The sequence below is a fragment of the Prunus avium genome, chromosome 2 (genome assembly GCF_965620075.1).
Source record: "Prunus avium chromosome 2, drPruAviu1.hap1.1, whole genome shotgun sequence".
NCBI classification, from domain to species: Eukaryota; Viridiplantae; Streptophyta; class Magnoliopsida; order Rosales; family Rosaceae; genus Prunus; species Prunus avium.
Genome location: NC_142285.1, coordinates 35232275 through 35253273, shown reverse-complemented (window position 1 = coordinate 35253273; position 20999 = coordinate 35232275). Strand labels below are relative to the sequence as shown.

The window sequence follows — 20999 nt, the reverse complement described above, 5'->3', positions numbered from 1 at the left end:
GGGGGAGAATCTTTGCTCACCATTTAATCCAAATCAAGAATGCTAGTCAGTCTCTCACTTTGTATCACTCCACGTGTCCGAAAGGTGATGTCAGGCTAATGCAATAGGGCTGCGGAGGGTAAAATCGGAATAGGAAAAAAGGAAATTTAGCGAGATATGACTCGATCGAAGGAAATTTAGTGACTCAACTGAGTCACCTCCTAATGCACTGCGGACTCGGGGCACATTTGATTTTAACAACTTCTAAATACAACGATTCTCTTGAGTCTTGATTGAGTTAACCAGTCGAGTTAACAAAACTCCAAAAATAATGATTATTTTATTAAAAATAAAAGAAACCGCGTTGAGTGAAAGGAAGCGAATAGAATCTAATGTCTCTATTACAATCCTACTCTACTCATCATATAAAAGCCAAAGAAAAATGTTATGGATTTGAAATTGTGTACTAAGTTTGAGTTATAGGTGACGTCGCACGTCATTCAAAATAAAATCAGTGACAACATCCTTTTTCTTGCTGAATTGCTCCAATGTGAAATGCTCAAGGAGGACACCCGAGTTGGAGGGAAGGGAATGAGGGTTGAGCTAGCTATGAGGGAAAGTCAAAGATAGCGGCTCATAAAAATTATAAAATTAAGAAAGTGCAACATTCTAGCCTTCCTTAAAATAAGAGGCAATCTCATTAATTAGTGATGGTAACAGGCATATTGAAGCCGGGTTTGTCATTTCCATTCCAACTCATCATAGTTAAGTATTTTTCTAATATTCAAATTAGAAAGATTTTTAATCTCCCCCCATCCCCCTTCCCTCATTTCAGTCCCATCATCCCCAAACAAAAAAAAAATTGAATGAGCAACAACATATATATGTCATTGCCATTAGGCTTAATTACTATTTCACTCCTAGAACGGACACTATATCTTACTTTACCCCTTTAAAATTAAAATTTTCTCACTTAGAGCATCTCTAAGGGAGATTTCAAATGCAAAATGTTAATTTTGAATTTGATGGCTTATGTGGCAATTTGACACTTTTGAAAAAATTAACCTCCACCCGAAATGTCAAATATCATATTATTTTATTATATTTTAAAGAGCAAATAGGGCCTATATGATGCATAAAGTTTTAAAAGGGAGTAAATAATGATAGTGGGGTTCATGACTAAAAAATATTAAAAAAATATTTGACATCAAGCTTTTTGATATATTATTTTTGACATATCTCTTACAACCTTCAAAATCTATGTAGGATTTGACTACTCGATTGGAGCAATTTTAACCTTTAATTTTTGTCATTTCATGTCCATGTGGCAATTTGAAATATTGGTTGGAGATGCTCTAACCCCCAAAATCTCTAAAAATTGATAAAATTTTCTTACTTTATCACTTATGTCCATTCATGTCCACATTTTTTATGTGCTGATGTGGCGTGGGCATCTTTTAACCGTCTCATCACTTCATCAAAATTCTCGTCTAGAATCCCCCCTCCCAAGAAACATACATATATATAGCATTTAATAATTTAATTAATTAGCTGAAATATTAATTTACTTGCTTAAATTTTGTTTGTTATTAATAGCTGAAATATTGATATTACCACAAAACCTAACTTAATTAATAAATAAAAAACAATAACCTTTATTAAGAGATTAGAAAATAGGATAAGATACCTTCAAATTTTAGGGAGAAATCCAAATTTCAAAATAAATTGAATTTTGGGTGGGTTCTTTGCCTTACTATCACCTCTAAATAGGGTTGCCTCTAGCACGGGAGGGTAGTTGGGGTGTCGGATTGGGTGGTGGTTGGGTAAGATTGAGGGTTGGGTTGGGGATTTATTGGGGATAGGGTTATCGCTATGCAGTCACTGTTGGCCTTTTTTATTTTTCGCTTTCAATTTAGCAAAAACGAGGTTGTCTACCTAGGTTTTAAAAACAAACAAAAAACATAATCGAAACAACGTCGTTTTACCTTATTGCTTAAAAAAAAGGGGAAGAATAAGAATGCACTACGCGCAAGGCTCAATGAGCATCCTTTGGGGCATTTTATCGAACAGATGGTGGACATTTGCAGGGGTCAAATTCTTCTCTCAAATGGAGGATTTTGGGTTGCGGGGTTCACTTTACCACCCTTGCTTCTTTGTGGATCCACCACTGAGTGCAAAGACAAGAAAAATAAAATACATAAGTGGAAATTTTCAATGAAATTACTAAACGAAAAATATGTCTATGGTGAGGGTTGGGTCGAGTCGAGTCAGAGAGAGAGAGAGAGTGAGAGGTGGGGTGCGATAGAGGTGGCAAAGAGAGAAGATATAAGAGTTAAAATTACTAAAATGCCCATGCCAGGTTAGCACACGTAATGATTTTGTGGACGAAAATGGTCAAGTGAGAAAATTTTCAGCAATTTCTAGAAATTTTTGGAGTTTGCTAATAGTATCGATAACATAGAGATAATTGAAGAATTTAAGGGCCCGTCTGGTAACGTTTTCGGAGAGTGTTTTCTGAGAATATTTTCAGAGAATGAAAATAAGAAAACAAATTTGCATTTTCAGGAAATGAAAATGCATTTGGTAGATTAATTAGAAATCATCTTCAGAAAACAAAAACAATGAAAACGTATCTGGTAGTACAATTTGAAATAATAATATGTGAGTTATTTTTATGAAAATGTTTTCCACGAGAATGAAAACCACTTTTTTCTGTTTTCTACAAATACACATGAATTTGTTTTCATTTTATGAAAACATTATCAGTGTTTTCTGTTTTTGGGCCACCTAACGTGTTTTTGCCTCATTTTTGTTCTCAGAAAATGAAAACAACCTCTTAAAACGTTACCGAACGGGCCCTAAAATTTCTAAGCCTCGTAGAAATTTTTAAAATAAATTTCGCCTATTTGACTTTGAATCCAAGATTCGCCATTGAATCCAAGTACACATGAAAGAGGATGAAGGACTAAGACATGATTATGAATTGGAAAGGCGTTCTCGGATCAGATGGAGCAAATTAAGGCAAGTCTTTTTCTTCATATACAGACAGCTGTCACCGAACCAACGATCCTAAGAGTGCCATGTCGATCATAGAAAGGAAGAAGAATGGGTTGGCTGTTGATTTGGTTCAGCATAAGGCCAAAACAAAGTTGAAACCAACGAACTAGGAAAGGCGCATGTTTCTTTCTATCATTAATTATAGTTAATTCTTTTATATATGTACTCTTCATAAACAAGAATTTCTGCTATTATTATTATTTTAGGCAAGAAAAACTGAAGAAACAAAAACAGACAGTTGAAATTTGTTTGGTTTCATCAAGGAAAGGAGCTAAGCTTTGTTTCCATTTTCATTTATTTATAATAATAAGTAATATAATGCTGATCGATTAGTTGTCGATAAAATATAGCAACCAAAAATGCATGGTGGTGTTGATAAAACGGTCCTACCATCGATTGTAAGTGTTGAAACTGGATGGGTTTTTTTATATATAATTTTCTTTAACAATGTTTATTTTTTTATAATTTCAAATAGCTTAGTGCCTCTTACATCATCCATCTATGCTAATTTATTATCCTGAATCGGATAATAAAATATACCAGCTTAACATCATGACAAGCAACCATTTGTCAAAAGTCACCAATCAAAAAGTGGTAGACAGAATTCATGCAAATCAATCGAAGACAAATTCAACAACATCTGTACAGGCACAGGGGGCCATTTGGTCTTGTATGGATTCAGTCTCCCTATATCTAAATTTCAGTTTCAAAGACAAATTTGTGACACATGATTCTCAATTAATTTGTCTATCACCAAGAGCATAGATGGATGATGTTTTGCCAAAAAACCGAAAGAATAAAAACTAAAAACTAAAAACTAAAATTTGAATAATTATCAAACCCGCTATGAGATAATGCTAATTAGTTGTTAATAGACACCAACCAGAATGCACGAGCAAATGGTGGGACAGGTGATTGATTGGGAAGGCAAAGATTCTGTTTCTAGTTATCAATGAGAATACAGTGTGTGTAGGTGTAGCATACTAGCATGTAGATGGTTTACAATTTTAGATTTTTTTCTTCTTTTATTTCATGTAGCTTGTGCTTCTACATACACACGTGTCGCCATCTATTGATAATTCACCATTTAGCAAAAGGGGTCAACAACTCACCGGATCGTCTCCCACGTAGAATGCAAGCAAACCTGTTTCTTCACTTCACATCAGCAAAATCGACAGGAGACTGAGATGAGCTATTAGGCATCCTAGTCCCGAATCATGTCATTAGTTAGAAACTATATTATTGATACCAAGATAAATATTAAATTATCATAAGTTGATCTGAGTATATATAGCATTTTCCATAGAAAAATGGCAGTAAATAGTCACGAAAATGGTAACCAAAACACACATCGATTTATTACTTTCTAGACAATATTGCACAAATAAACCAACCAAACGGAAGAGGTATGAAAAAAACAACAAAATGTTGCTAAATATAAATATTTTTGTTTATAAAAAGAGTGCTGCTAAACAAACCCTCTAAGTGCACCATATGATCTAAGTACACCCAGGGACGGACCCAGGATTCTTAGCTCGTAGGGTCATAGTGTAAAAGTTCAAATTTTCCCTACAACAATGGAGGAGTTGGGGCTTAAAAGCTTGGTGGGGGAGAGGGTTAAAGGTTTGTGGGAGGTGGGAGGTGGAGATTGGGGATTTAGGTTTGAGGTTTAGGAAATGGGGGGTTTTGGAGCTCTGAGGGTATGTCTGGTCGAAGAGGATCTGTTATACAATATGTTTTTTTTTTTTTTCAAAGACCTGGACCAAAACGACGTCGTTTTGGCCAGGTTTTTTAAAAAAAAATTCGTTGCAGCTGGTCTAAAACGACGGCGTTTTGGCCAGCGCATTTTAAAAAAAAATTCGCTGGGCTTCTCCAAAACGACGCCGTTTTGGCGTCAGCGGTTTTTAAAAAAAAATTAGAAGCTGTGCCAAAACGACGCCGTTTTGGTCAGCTTCTTTTAAAAAAACAAAACAGATCCCCTGTTCAGCTTCTTCTTCCTCAGGTTCTGCAGCTTCCTCTTTCACCCATTCATGGGGTCACATACCATTTCAAAGGAACCTTCTACCTTGCGTTCATGGAGTCCATAGGGTCGTTTGACCCCACTGTGGGTCCGTCCCTGAGTACACCTTAATATTTAAATCAAAATGCAAAATGAACTAAGTACACCCTATTTAACTACCAAAAATACCCTTGATACACTATAATTCCCTCTATCTCTTAAAAAAAAACCCAACAACTTTCATCTCCCCAAGATTCCTTTTTCTCCACCCTTTGATTCTCAAAGTTTTTAACTGTGCAATCTCTACTACCATGGTTGATTAGGACATGGAGATGGACTGATGGAGATGGAGTGCTTTTGTTTACTTTTTATTCTTTTATGGAAGAGAAGAAGATAGCCTTTGAATTTTGGATAGTAGACGTACGTCGGTCACATTCATGTAACTTTTAACATTTCAAAAAAAGTATTCCAATGACATATATCGCGGCCTTCATTCGTGTGTCTTGTATTGGAGAAAGTTGAATATAATTCATCCGCTGCTTTAATTGAAGAAATAAAAAACGTGGTTTGCCCAAACTCACAGTGCAAGGACAAACTTTGGTCATTGATATTGTAGACCGACCTTCATCCTAGCCCTGTGGTTAAGTGCGCTTGCATGAAACCGCAAGGTCTCGGGTTCGAAGGCTGGTAATGATACGTTGCTCTTAGTGATGGCCCTCACTATAGAATTCTCGGTGATGATCCCAAAAGACCACCAGCATCTTATTTATGTATAACTAAAGTCATACATTCGTGTATATATAATTGCACCAAAAAATTAAAGAAAAAAGTGGATGGATGGATGGGGGCATTTGGACGGGTGGGTTGAGGCTGATGATGATGAGTCCTCTCCTCTGCAGCTTCAGACTCATGGATTGGCGGGCTCATCAATACGAAGAGCTCCACCGTGCCTGGCCTTCTTCCTCTGCAGATGCTCATCATACGGATCCTGGTGGTCCATTACAGCCACCGCCTTGCGCTTCTGGTCCTGATGATGATCAGCCTCATCACCGCTGCTCTCGTCCTCCTCCTCATCAACATCATAATTACCGCTGCCCTGGTCCTCTTCCTCATCATCAACAACATCATAATTGCGAGCATCCGACTGAAAATTGGGTTTAACAAACAAATATGGGATGTATAATAAAAATCGATAATAATAATCAAAGGTAAAAAAAAGACGGCAGTCTGAGAGAGCTGGATACATAAAAAATTTATAAATACCAAAGTCTCTTTCTTGTCGTCGAACCCAGTTGATGCTTGCTTGTATCTGTAATCAATCCTAGCATCTTGGTTGGCGGGGGCCTTAAAGTGATGTGGTGGAGCGAGGACCAGCTCCAGCGGCGATGGAACATCCTCGACGCGGATTAGGGCTTCGATTAGGCCTTCCTCCACCAGCTCCTTCTCAATTTCTCCTCCCAGGGAGAGGGACAGCATATGCCAGATCCGAATGGTATACAGATTCCAAAACTGGAGTTCGGTCAAGCTGCTCTTGTTCTTCATATACTCCGCCAGCTCCTCTTTGCCCCCGTGCTTGGCAACCAACAAACACACAGCATCGATAAAACGGAAGATGTTTCTGTTCTTGGTTCTTAGGACCAGCTCCGAAGCTGAGACATCTGATGGTGGCAAGTTGAGGTCCGGGATTCCCTCCGCCGTGTAGTTCATGTCGGAAAGCTCTGGTGGCGGCAGAAAACAGAAACCCAAGAGTTGGTGGCTGCTGCTGCTGCTGTGTAAGTCCATCTTCAAGCGGAAGGCCGAGCTTGCAGCGATTGCATCTTCTCGGCTCGGGCCGTTGACGGGGATCGAAGACAAAAAGACCCTCTCTGGGCTCAAGCTTGTGGTACTGTTTGTGCCGTTGGTTACTGCAGCCGAGTAGAGTAGACTGGCATTTGGTGACATGAAAGCAGCTGAAGAGGGTCCATTGATTGGGCGTGAACGGACCCTTTCTTGTTTGTTACTGCTTTCTTCAACCTCTGCAGCTTTCATCGCATGGAAACGGACTTCTTGTTGGTGGAGACGGAATAAATTGACTGAAGAAGAAGAAGAAGAAGAAGAAGAAGGAGAAGTGATCATTTCAAAGGGGTTTTGAAGAAGAGACGAGATAGTCATAGCTTAGCTCTGTGAGTCTGAGACTAGAGAGAGAGAGAGGAGAGAGAGGTGAGGGGTGTTTGAATGTTGAATCCCGTTAATTTATAGAGAAATTTAATTAATTTTTTCCCATGAAAGGATCCATTTCATCAACTTGTAGATATGGGACCCTTTTGAATATTTTTAATATATACGAAACAGTAAACTAATAATGAAATTTCACGCATTAAATTTATATGAAATTTGTTTACTTTGTTGAATTTCACCCATCATAATGTGAATATACATGAAAAAGAAGGTGACTGTTTCCACTGAAATGAATTTAAATACGTCATTCAAATTTTAAAGCACATTTTACTATCAACGTCAGAAACACTGTACGTGCGTCGGAAACTCAGAACCTTCCAAAGCAACACAAAAGAATTCCCATGGTGTTTTGATTTTATGCCCTTTGACAATTCAAGTATTTTTATCACCTTCGTGTTTTGAGTTTGGGGGAGTTCGGATAGGCAAGTGGCTGGTGGGGTGGGAAGTTTTTCTGAGTCCTATTGGTGGGTTTAATGTTTTTTTAATTGTATGGACATATGGCCATTTCTGATTGAGCCACATCTTCATTTTAGAAGGAGTTCATTTTTATCTTTCTAGAGCGAACAGTAGTGGACAATTTGTGGGCATTTGTATTTGCACTTGTGGCTAATGGTCTTTATGATTAATTTATTAATATAATTATCCATTTTCTCTCACACCTGAGGAATTAATTAATTTTTGGCAGTATAATAATGTTCAAGTTCAACGACATTTTAATTAATTTTCAAACAAAGATATGACAGACAAAATCTATTAGCTATAAATTCTGAATTGATTTGGGATTGACCTAGTCATGAGAAAGAGAGAGAGAGAGAGAGAGAGAGAGGGAGAGATCATCACGTTGGGGTTTTGGAATGTAGTGTCCGGTAGCCCCAACTCTAAATCATATATTGAAAAAACATAAAATATTGGATTAGAAATACTTAGTCTCATTTTAAAAACTGGGTCAGAAATAATTTGACAGAAGATTATGAAAAAAAGTAAATACAGCTAGCTGCGAAGAAAAATTTGCCAAGACCCGATTGAGACCACCACCACCATAAGGACACATCATCTTTCTATCGGCCTTATCCACCAAACCGTACACAACTAGCTGCGAAGGGGTCAAACAACCAAATCAATAAAAAAAAGGGAAGCTAATTATAATTAATCAAGGTAAAATAATATGCTTGTGGCATGGAGGTTGGTGGTAGACCCAACTGAGCCGACTTAGCTTCGAGTGAATAAGTGACTTAATATTAGCATTATGTTAATTGCCCTTTTGATAATTTTTTTTTTTTTTTGTGTGCTAGAGTATAGAGGAAAATGAGAGTGAATGGAAGTGGGGATGAGATCAAGATAGAGGATGAGAGGGGAGGGTTGGAGGGAGGAGTAATAAAAGTGAAAACAAAAACTTGAAAGTGAATTTAATTTCAAATAGATTTCAGTTTTCAGTTTTTATTTTCAGTTTTGTTACTCATTCCTCCCATCATCCTCTCTCATCTTCCCCATCAATCTCATCTCCACTCTCATTCTCAGTTTCATTCTCCCTCTTTTTCCTTTATACATTAGCACAAAAAATTGAAAACTAAAGAAATAGTTATCAAACGAACCCTTAATTAATAATTTTCGATTGGAGTTTGTTGAAAAGTTTCAAAATAAAGTGTTGGTCATGTGCTATATTGATTTAGTTTAACTTAGCCGTCATATGATACTTAGTTATGAGATTTTAAAAGAATAAGGGATCGTTTGGTATCCTATTCAAATAGAGAACTCAAAACTTTAATTTTTCTTAAAAACAATAAGTTCTTAAATCTATTTTTAAGATTCAAAAACTTGTTTGGTATCCAACTTGAAAACTGTTTTCAAATCTTAAAAATGTGAGAACTTATGGGTTGTTAGAAAAAAACTGAAAAAATATATATTTTTTGTTTTTAATAATTGGGGTGTTTTTTAGTTGTTCTTGAGTTTGAGTTTTTAAAAATAGGACTACCAAACAGGTTTTCTTTGTTTTGGACTCAAATTCTGTTTTTGAGTTTAAAAAGTTGGATTCAAGTTGAATACCAAACATGCCCTAAATATCTCACTTAATTCCAACATATTTGCTAGAATATAGAAGTTTTATTAAAGTGGAATAAAGAGGTTTACATTTTTTGAGCTAGAGTGTTGAACCAAGTTGGTCCAACTTTGACCCCAGCTATGACTTTGCATCAAATTAACTGTTATATGTTGCCTATTTTGGACTAAATTCATCAACTTAGTTATGCAAAGAAGGAAAACTTTTGGTTGACAATCAAGAATTCAATCACTTCATAAAACGAAACGAAAAGCATATATAAATACAACGAATTACTTGTGTGGCAAGTCAAGAGAAAAATACAACGTCGATACATGAAAATACAATTATTTAGTATTTATCTATTTTTTGAGATACACGAGAATAGATTTATACAAGTCAAGAGAAAAATATAAATACAGTGAAAAAGACAACAAATAATATTAAATAAAACTGCCTACCAAATAAAAACAATGGCTGATATGTTATAAAAAAGAAGGTGGCATCTGATAAGCCATCATTGTGCAGCCGTGGGAGTTTGGATCTGTCCCCACAGCCTACGAGCCAAGCCCAGCAGCAGCCAACCAAATAACAGCAAGATGCCCAAAACGCACAGCATAAAGAGCCAACTAGAATAGTAGTTTGGAAAAACAAGTGAGAGAAGTGAAGCGAGCGAGGCCAATGGCGGATTGTCAATCGTCTATAGGGTTGTAGTGTTAATGTGAAATCCCATATTTTTAAGGGAAATTTGCATAAATACCACTTCAACTTTTAAGTATGTGCGCCATTACCACCTGAACTTTTAATTTTAATTGTTAATCACCTGAACTTTGTTAAGTGTTGTAATCCACCACCTAAGTCTAATTCCGTTAAAGTTTCCGTTAAATATGAGGGTATTTTCGACAATTCAATAGAACTAAAAAATAAAAAATAAAGTAAAAAATAAAGTTAACCTACGCCACTTCCCCTACCCTTCCCTTTTCCAACGCCACTCACCCGCCACCCATCGTCCCATTTTCCAACGCCACTCCCCTCCAAAACACCCTTTATATACATATAAGTCATTTTATAACTATATTCTATAAAATAGGAATTGCAAATCTTCCTTATGCATACTTGCAACTTTGTTTGGATTCGCTTGAGGTTGTTGCTGTCACAATTTGGTGCCTCCCCAGTAAATATATGAAGTTATGATCCATTTCATTTAAGGCATGCCCCTTCAATTTCAACAACCCACTCCAAGAGACGGCAAAAGACAAAGACAAAGAGAAGTTAGGGGTGTATGCAGTGGCGGACGCAGGATTGTGTTGCCATGGGGTCATAGTGTAAAGTCTTGAAATTTTGTCAAGAAGAAAATAACACTAAAAAATACAAGTTACAATTGTCCACTAGAACTAGAACTACCCGAATTAGACTCACTATCCATAGGCACTTTTATTTTTTAATCGTTCCATGATAATTTTTCTACACATAAATTAATTAAATCCATCAATTATAAACCCACACAACAACATTAATATATTGAATCAATTAATTAATTATATTAGAGAGGGAAATCATAAAGACTAATCTATATTGAATTAATTAATTAATATATTGAATCAACAACATTAATTTTTTCTTGACGTGGTTGGCGACGGCAACGGGGTGGAGGTTGGGGATTAGTTAGGTTTTTAAAGGAAAGGGAATTTTGAAGAAAAAAAAATAGGTTTTGGGAAGAACTGATGCCGCTAGGCGTGTTAATTTTTTTTTTAACCTGGCTTCAAAACGGGTGGGGGATTTGGGGAGAAGTGGCTTTGGAAAAGGGTAGGGGAAGGCGTGGTATAATTAGGTTAATTTTTCTTTATTTATTTATTTTGTTTTAAATTCTATTTTTTATTTTTTAGTTCTATTGAATTATCAAAAATGCCCTTATATTTAACGGAAACTTTAACAGAGTTAGACTTAGGTGATGGATTACAACACTTAACAAAGTTCAGGCGGTTAAAAATAAAAATTAAAAGTTCAGGTGGTAATGGCGCACATGCCTAAAAGTTCAAGTGGTATTTATGCAAATTTCCCTATTTTTAAATACGTATATTAATATTTCATGAAAATTAAATAATTATAATTATTAATTTTCAATACTATATATATATATATATATATATATATATATATATATATATATATATATATTAGTTGTATGGCAACCCAAATGAATCTATCTATAGCCTATCAAATTGTTGAGGCCCAAAAAATCCACGGTTCGGCCTAAATAAATTCTCGGCCTAATGCAATACCTTACCGAGGAGAAGCCCGATTAGGGCACGCGAAAGTTCTTCATACGCACTTGCACACATGCCACGCCAAGCAAATAAGCAACACGTCACGCTACAAGCTTAAGTGGGCCCAAGCTACTCAAATGCCCGGGGCTTGCTTGAGTGGGTTGTGGTATGGATGGTAATAAATCAACATGAGGCCCATTTATGGGCCGAGAAATGGAAGCCCCGAGTCGCTTGGGAGCCTCGGGACTCAAGCCCATTTCTTAGGCCCAAACATGTGGGTGAGCACAAGAGGAAGAAATAGCCCAGTCAAAATAGCCTATGAACCTTACCAAAAGCCCAAACGTTTAATGAAAATAGCCCAATCAAAAAGTAGCATATTGACTCAACCAAAAAGCCCACTTACTTAATGAGCCATCTTGGCCCATACAATTACCACAGCTGGTTGGGAGAACAAAAGCCACGAAGAAGGAGGTCTGAAGGTTTATTGAGTAAAGCTGCTGGAGGTTCCAGCACATGGGAGAGCAAGTTCCAAGCAAAAATCCTTCAAGGAACCAAGGGATATTAGCACGCAAGGAGGGATGCCATCCCTTGAACCAGCATACAAACCCAGTTTCTTTCCTTCATCAAATTTGGCCATGGAAAAAGGAAGAAAGAAGATAAAGAAGATGGGTGAAAATAGAGGCTCTCTTCTGAAGCAGCCAAGGGATGGAGCCTTGAGCCCCCAAAAGTCTCTGATTTTGTGGGATTGGACAGAGCTAATTGTTGCCACCATAAGGTAAGTCAAGGGGGAGGAGAAGAAAGAAGGAGGAAAGCTTAGCTAGATTGGGAGGAAACCATTAGGGTTTCTTGGAGAAGAGCAAATCCCAGCAGCTATAAATAGGACCCCTCTCTACCCAACACAACACACACTTGGGAGAGCAAGCTTCCTCTCCTACCTGCAAGCTCAGTAATTTTCATGCTTTGCTGGTCTATCACCCTTATTCCCCTCATTTTTTCCTCTTCTGGCAGGCTGCTCAGAGTCACCGATGAGCTGCCGGAAGTGATACTAAAGTCACCCATTTCTCTCTTTCCCTCAATCTCAACCAAACCTGTCTGCAAAACCCTTTCCTCTCCTACCTTAATACCCCATCTTTCCCCTAGAAACACTTAATTTTCCCTCAGTGCTAAACTCATGTTGATTTTGCTTCCATGCCACATGCCTCTCATGCAAAGCCCAAGATTTTATCTGTAAGCATGAATAAATTATCTGTAAGTTGCTGTTGTTTTGGTTGGTGAAGGTAACCAAAATACTTCCTAAGGCCCTGCTGCCCTTTCGAAGCATTTTGGGGCTTAATTTTCGAACTCAGACAAAGGGGACAATTTCATTAGCTAAGCCCACCTGCCGCCGGAAGAAAAAGACCCCTACACAAATCTTATTATATGGCTTTAACTATATCAATTCATTTCAACCTTATTTAATATTCATTAGAGCATCTCCAACCGATATGTTAAAAGTGTCATATAGATATTTAACGGCTAGAAATAACATCTCACATCACTCCAACCGAATTGTCAAAGCTGATGTGGAATAAAGACTGGAGGTTTAGCTATTATTTTTGACATCCCAAAAGCAAGATGTCAAATGAATATTTTATTATTTTTTAAAGACAACTGGCTGTAACTTTCATTTTTTATTTTCCTTTTTTATTCTTTCCTTTTTTTCTCTTTACAGTTTATTTCCTACCGTTGAAGAATTGTTTTTTCCTTCATGGTGCTGGCTTCAACAAAGATGAGGATCGTCTTCTTGTTAGTGCGTGGTTAAACACTAGTATGGATGCTATACATGGAAATGAGCAAAAACATCAAACTTTTTGGGCACGAATTTGGGAATATTACAACCAAAATAAGTGGTTTGAAAGTAGTAGAACTGACCGAATGCTATCTCAACGGTGGCAAAAAATTCAAAAGGAGGTCAATAGATTTTCTAGGTGTAATAAAATAATAATTTAATTTGACATATCGGATGGAGTGTAAAACTGTGTAAGATGTCCAATTGCCACATCAGCCATCAAATTTAAATTTGATGTTTGGTATTTGACATCTCCCTTGGAGATGCTCTTATATACACACACTTTACAAAAGCATTTAGAAAGGTTTTTTTTTTGTTGTTGTTGTTGCTTACTAAGCTTTCTCTTATAGATTGACATGTTGCATTATGGAGTCCTCAAAAACCAATTAAAGTATGAAGTGGTCTATATTGGCATGAGGTGTAAGAACAATAGGTATTCTTATATATATAAACTTAATTGGGGTGGCAGTTTACCTTCAAGCCACCCAAGTAGTCTAGCAACCTATAGGCTAGGTATGTGGCACAATATTAAGCTTTATCTATATATCTTTGCCGACTCTAGCTTACTATAAATAGCCCTACCTAATGGTTCTTGGATCATAGGTTCTTCAAGTTGTGTTAGTTTCCTAAACATCGTAGACAAGAGGAAAAAAGAGAGTGAGAACTAAGTGTGGTGAGATTTTGGAGAAGCTCAAAGTGTTTGGACTTACAACTGGGAGTTATACAATAGCTTTGGATTTGAGGTAGGGGTTTTTCTTGGGGAGGCTTTACATAAACTGATTTAATTAAATATTATGAACACTATATTATGCTTGGTAATATTATTTGATTATTATCCTTGATATTGAGTGTTTACATGTTGTCAATTATCATTATAATTTGATTAATATTGACATGTTCATATATTGTCGGTGGTGGTTGGAATTCTTGGGTTGATAAAAAAATTATGGAAAAGAGGGTAATGGGAAGGATCTTTTGTGTAGTTGAGTCTGACCATTGTAGGGACCAAGTTCAAGTGAGCCCGTGTGCACAGTAGACTAGGAAATCGGCGGTATAATTGTCGATTGGGTGATTTGGGCTTGGAGATCAATGGTGTGGACAAGATGACTAGCAAAAGGAAAATTATGGGATAATTGAGAAGGGTGTTAGTTTATATAATGGGGCATTCGGAATCACAGTGGTAAAATGCATGGTATGGGACATGCAGATTTGCTTGCCCTATTATATAGATTAATGAGTTGGGTAAGAATTGAAATTCATTCATGCATTACATAAATTGTGCATTATAAATCTCACTAATCACATAAGACATAGGACCCCTACTGAGCATGTAGTGCTCACCCCTTATTGAATCTATTGCAGGTTTTGAATATGAAGTTTAGTTTGTCACGTGGAAACAAGAAGAAAGAGTTGTGGATAGATTTGGATGTTTTGTTAAAAGCCTGTACTTTCCTGTTATTTTACAATGTAAATTACTTTGGTTTAAATAGAAGTTTATGTTCAGTTCTCTTGTTTCTTGCTATTTAAATTTTTAGTTTTAGTTTTTCTTTTACCTCACACTTCCAATAAAAAATTGGGGTGTGACAATTAAAGTTTCGATTTTCTTTTTAAGATGAAACAATGAAAAAAAAAATTGAAAAACACACCAAACTTATTCCAATTAACAAAAACATCATTCAATAAATCAAACTCATATATGTAATATGTAAACCATAAATTTCATCAAAATAATAACACCAACCCAAATAATAAATAAACTCACCCAAAAATCCAAATAATAAAATACCTTGAATGTTACAAAAAAAAAGAGGGAGAACAGTGAGTGTTAAACAGTTGAACTTAAGGTCCTTTTTAATTTAAAGACCACTATGGTAAGTAATATTTTTATGCTATTGATGTGTACTTTTAGTATTTATAGGTCTACCCAACAGAATTAAAAAAATATTTAACAAACCCTAACAAATATCTTCCCTGTTTTTTAAAATTTGTGTCAGGCGCTTCTTTCTTCTCCCTCTCAATCTTCTTCTTCCTCCTCCCCTCTCTCTCTTGTTCTTCTTCCTCTCTATTTCTTCTCCCTAGCAACTTGTATCTTCTTCTCCATGGGGTCATCTCCCATGGTTGCCAAGAGAAAACCAAGGACCTCCAAGTTATTTCCAGGGCTGCCATGGGGTCGTCTGACTCCATTAACCCCATGGTGGATCTGCCACTACTTCTCAGCGCATTTTGACACGTCACCAAGGCTAAAGAAGCAAACACCAAAGCACAAGATCAATAACATAGCACAAATGTTGGTCTCTCACTCTCTGTGATGCATGCATTGTCTATGGAAAACCGGTCTAGCTAGCTCTCCAAAATTTGAAAATGCGCCCTAATAACTTGGGATGAGACTTTGTTGAAAATTTTACAAAATAGTTCAAATTATTATTGACAGGACTTGTCTCGAATTTTTCCTTGGAATCAGCGACGAACCCTATGTTTGTCCGACAACTAGAAGATGTCGGCCTATATTACTAAAATGCCATTCTTGCCCTAATTCCAAAACAACCTTAGAGTTGGACTTCTATAGGAAAAACAGCAGAGTCTCCCTTTAAAATGAATCCACCTACACAGAAAACACAATTTACACCCCAATCGTTCAGCAAGCACAAGATATAAGTCAACTACACTCTAGTAACAATTCTAATGGGTCTCAGCCTCCTTTTCACAACCATAACCAATAATCAATCCAAAGTGGGTCTTTAACCCTCAATTCAAAATACCACATAATCAAATCATAGTAGTTATTCTCGACGTAAAAGAATATAGCGTAAAGTATTTAACGTTGCGACTGCACCTAAGTTGCCTTAAGTTGCCTACTTACCATTCTCAAGGCATCAAGCCACACATAATTCTTGAAAAGTTCTAAATTTACATATCTAACAAGAAAAACACCAAGAATCACTTATAATTCCAAGGTAACCAAATGCAAATAAAGACCCAATGAACCAGTAATAACTCAATGATCATGGTGGTCGTTCTCGAAAATAATGACTTTTCAAAAAAGTCGAAAATGAATCTCAAAGATTCTGAAATTTCAATTTTGCCCATTGTACTTTGGAAAACCACGGAAATGCCCCCTTTATATATAATCCCTAAAGAAATTTTATTTTTTGAAATTCATTCAAACGCCGCACCCTCCACGTCCACAAATGTTGCTCCGGATGGAACTATGAATATGGCTGGCGTGCTGTTGGTTTTCTAAACCAGCTTCACGTTCTGGGACTTATAGACAGCCAGCCACAATGATAATTGCCTGGTACATTGAATACAACAACCACAGCATCACGGTGGTTCAGCCGCCACAATGAGGTGAAGAATTTGATATGGAATTAAATTAATGGCAATTTGAATCTGACAATGCTGTTGAATTTTACTTGCTATAACCCTCTTGCTTCTATGTGTAGCAATGTCTTGAAATTTTTGGGCGTTGAATAGTTTGCACTGCAGATAGCATCTGAGCGGCTCAGGGGTTCTTCAAAACTGTTCACAGTACTGCAGTTTCAATTAAAGAGTAAGTTCTGCAATTACTCAATCTTGATAGAAAAAGTTGGAATAAATTTTCAAAAGATTTTAATCTTATGATGGATAATCTTACATTTATGAATATAGTAAGCAATGAAATTATGGAAGTAGGGTCTAGATTTCTTATTTTGGGCATGAATTTTGCTTTATTCAATGAAAAGCTATATGATATCAGAGAGGCAAAGAACTTTTTTTTCATTACGGAAAATGTGCTTTGTCCCCCTTTCCAAATAGGCTATATATATTCCCTAGTATTTGCTAACATTGGCTTCTGTCACGGCCTTGTGAGCTGACAGGTTTTCCCAAATTCTCTTGAGAGCTTTTCTTTCTTTTTTGGGTAATAGAATATGGGGCCACACAAGCAAGTACTTGTGTTCGTGGGTGTTTGGGTTTGAGACATAAACAAAAGTCTGTACTCTACTAAACTAAAGAGGATTTGGGTGTCGGGCATGCATTTGTCTTTTGGAATGGTAGATATTCTACTTTCCAACAGTAACGAGGCAAATGATAAAATATGGCGATTTGGAACATTTGTGTGGCATATTGATAAGCAGTTGTATTTAGTATGTACAGATTAAGCTGCAAGATTCATACGAATCAGTATCTTTAATCTGGTTTTATACCAGTGTAAAACCATGGCATTTTTCCAGATTCTGCAAAAAATAGACTCAATATGCTATAGGAAGGTTCAATTTAGTAAGCTAGAGGCACCTTTCAACTTCATCCCATCTCTGAAATAGACTCAATATGCTTTAGGAATGGGGATTTCTGGGTTTTAAAAACGAGCAGGGGAATATGCTAAAGGAAGGTTTCAGTTAACAACAACGTATGGTTGATATATGAGCAGTCAAATATAGGAAATCTTGCAAGTTGTTCTAAGAGGATGAATCTGGTTGCTACCTTTCTAACGTAGGAAATATGCTTGGTGTTGTAAGAAATTCCATCAGGGAAGGAAATTGTTACCTTGTAGCTTAATCTGTTTTCACAAATAGATAAATATTAGTGGTTTGCATGCCATATATACATGCAACCATAGCATGGAATAAAAAGATGATGCAAAGATTCAAGAGTACTAGCACTAGATTCCTATAGAATTGGATCTAATGTTATAGTCATAGTAACACATGACGGCAACATTTGTGCCTAGAACCAGTTTGTAAGGACAATTTCAGGAGATAATGGAAACAATCTTACAGGGCAACATATATATAGAGGATTGATTATCATGCTGAGAAAACAGAACTAAACTTGTATCGTGTTATCATTATAATACAGATGTGTGAATTATACATCCATATTCGAATGCAGAATTCAATAACACCCAAGATCTTCATGAATCAAGCAGCCAATGACTATCTATAAGGTACATGCACTAGTTTGGGACTTATCATGCTTCCTAGAATTTATAGTAAATCTTGGTTCTCACTGAAATTTATAATGCATTCTCAGGTACTAAACAGAGTGCAATTGTGCAAGTGGCGGGTCATCAGTTTATATCAAAGCAGCATTCATATCAGGATCAGCCAATCCTAAAAAGATGTCCAAACATAAACAAGGATGCATATCCCTTGCAGCAAGTACAGATGCAAAAGGAATGCATGAAGTCATGGCTCAAAGCAGCATTCATATCAGGATCAGCCAATCCTAAAAAGATGTCCAAACATAAACAAGGATGCATATCCCTTGCAGCAAGTACAGATGCAAAAGGAATGCATGAAGTCATGGCTCAAAACTGAGCTCCTAACATATACCACAAGTGTATATCGAATAATTCTAATGCCACAAGTACGGTAAGAAATCTGAAATTAACACACCAGATTAAAACCAGGACAATTGTAGTCTTCAAAGAAAAGAGAAAGAAAGCAGGATAAATGTGTGATGCTTAGTCTGTGCCAGAAGAGACTCCACTTCCATCACCCCCTTCTTCTTCTTGTCTTCAGCTGCAGCATCCATCATAGACCGGTCTGTAACCTCACCAATGTGAAGAACTAGTCCAACTGAGTTAGGCTCCACGGCTGTTGAAGGGCTGTCCTCGGTCTCAGGCACAATGCCAGCCTCATCCTGAAGCAAGATTGAAACATAGGTATTCATCTTTCAACAACAAAATAGATCACATACATAAGAATTTCATACAATTAATCTTAACTACGCTTTATTTTACGAAAGAAACAGTCTCTTTACTTTACATAGAGGACTGTGTACTGCACACCAACTAGTACTCCAAAGAGAGAAATCATGCTTTTGGCCACAGTTTACTCAATGCTATGCTACATCCTGTCATGCTCTGTTACTCGATGCTAAAACATATATATATAAACGTAATTATTGACTAAGCACGTACATTTATACAGACAAATTCTTCTCATTACCCAAGTAAACCCAAATCAACAAAGTTCTTACAGTTAAAGTAGACCCAAATATTTTACAAAAAACTTAAAAAGGCTTGCTGTAAAAGTAAAACTCGAAATTGTTTACCAAGCTGTCAATTAGGCCTCTAATACAAGGTAACGGAATGTTACCGTCGGCAGTAGCCTTGCCGGGGCTCCAGCCCGGTGCCGGAGTGGGAAAAACCTCAGGTGGTGCTGGAGGCATGCAGAAACTCAAAGGGTTTGTGCATAATCCCATATCTTCCATTACCTTGAGCACCTGGAATGGCAGAGTAAGGTAATTCCACATCTTGACGGACTCCAAGTGATCGACCCAGGATGCAGGGCTCGCATTTTCGAGGTACTCTTGCGCTTCTTTCTCCTTGCCAGCTTTGAGCAGGTAGCAATGCACAATTTTGATGAAGCGTTTGTTGCTGGCCACCCGAACCTGCTCCACGCAGTCCTTGAGAAGAGCAGAGTCAACTGGACTGGGGTTAATCTTGTCGGCTGAATCGCTTTTATCGACAGCAGTTTGTTCTGCAAGAGCCTTCTCCAGACAAGAGTGTGAGAAGCACTTTTCCAGTATGAGAAGCATTTCTTCTTTGTTCAGGAGAAACAGTTCCGGGATCAGATCGAGTTCTTTGAAGTGAGATTCCATTAGGCTTGCAAGAACATAAGCGTCTGGCTTGAGAGGGGTCGACATCACTGTTGAATTCTTGGGTTTTGGATTTTGGGTTTTTGGAGAAGAAAGGCTATGGTGGTGGGGTTTGAAGAAGGCACACGCTGAGGCTTTGTATTTGTAGAAAGAGTCATATTATTATAAACTTTGAGAATCAACTTTGATCCCTGTCCTCATCAAAGAGAGAGACACTTCTGGGCCTACCTCTGCTCTCTCCCTCCTCGAATCAAATAAATTACTTTATTGTTTTGAATTTTTTTTATTTAAAATGATTTTGGCATTTGATATAGCTTTGTCGGAGAAGAAAGAAAACTAAAACAATAATAATACAGATGGTCATCTTCTTGAACAAATAAAAATAGAAGGCTAATTTTAGTTTACCAAGTTTCAATCTTTCATACACGAAATTATTTTCATCTAAGTCTCGTGCCTAATGTTTTTTTTCGTCTCAATCTCATACCTAACACTTTCATATATCCATTAGTGCTTTTGTTAATCCCTCCATTAAAACGCTTATGTGGCAATCAATGAATCCACATGGACCATACATATTGCGCCATGTGAACTGGAAAAAGAAAAAGGAAGCAAAATTATCTAATTAAAAAATATATATAAAATGGTAAAAGACAAAGATTTATTTTAAAAAAAAATAGATGGACAAACTATAAAAGACCCCCCAAATTATAGGGTCATTTTCAAGTTCATACACACATTTAGGGATATTTATAAGTACATACTCTAACTCATGAAAAACCTACAATTTCAAAGTATGTTTTGTTTTTCCAAAGTAAAATTAAATGTTTTGAAAAGACAATGTCAATTTATCAATCTTGAAAAAAAACCAAGATATTGCAGCTTTGATGATTGAGTTTGATAAAGATGGTGTTGGAGATAGTTTTGATGATATGACTGACTTATTTTAGCATTCCAAAGTTGTTAAAGAGATTATTGAATATGATAATGAGGAATTGTATTATTCAACACAAGTCCGTAAATTACACAAATTAAAAT

At 36.7% G+C, this 20999-nt stretch overlaps 2 protein-coding genes and 1 long non-coding RNA gene across 4 annotated transcripts; 1 reads left to right on the top strand and 2 right to left on the bottom strand.

Annotated features, from left to right (window-relative positions):
* Positions 1-5752: 5752 nt before the first annotated feature.
* LOC110751771 (uncharacterized) lies at positions 5753-7245 on the bottom strand. The gene is made up of 2 exons (XM_088248190.1): positions 6299-7245; positions 5753-6179 (listed from the first exon to the last, which is right to left on the bottom strand). Exons 1-2 carry the CDS (start codon positions 7184-7186, stop codon positions 5943-5945), a joined length of 1125 nt encoding a protein of 374 aa, XP_088104316.1. The 5' UTR covers positions 7187-7245; the 3' UTR covers positions 5753-5942.
* Positions 7246-16555: 9310 nt separating this feature from the next.
* Positions 16556-19610, top strand: LOC110751740 (uncharacterized). 2 transcript variants are annotated; one of them, XR_002525901.2, is made up of 5 exons: positions 16556-16730; positions 16826-16932; positions 18252-18306; positions 18393-19026; positions 19472-19610. It is a non-coding gene; the product is annotated as an uncharacterized LOC110751740 (long non-coding RNA). The 2 variants fall into 2 exon arrangements; XR_002525902.2 differs by lacking the exon at positions 19472-19610 and having other exon boundaries at positions 18393-18733; positions 18884-19014.
* LOC110751739 (uncharacterized) lies at positions 18786-20012 on the bottom strand. Its single transcript, XM_021952245.2, has 2 exons — positions 19419-20012; positions 18786-19004 (listed from the first exon to the last, which is right to left on the bottom strand). Exons 1-2 carry the CDS (start codon positions 20010-20012, stop codon positions 18786-18788), a joined length of 813 nt encoding a protein of 270 aa, XP_021807937.1.
* Positions 20013-20999: the final 987 nt, after the last annotated feature.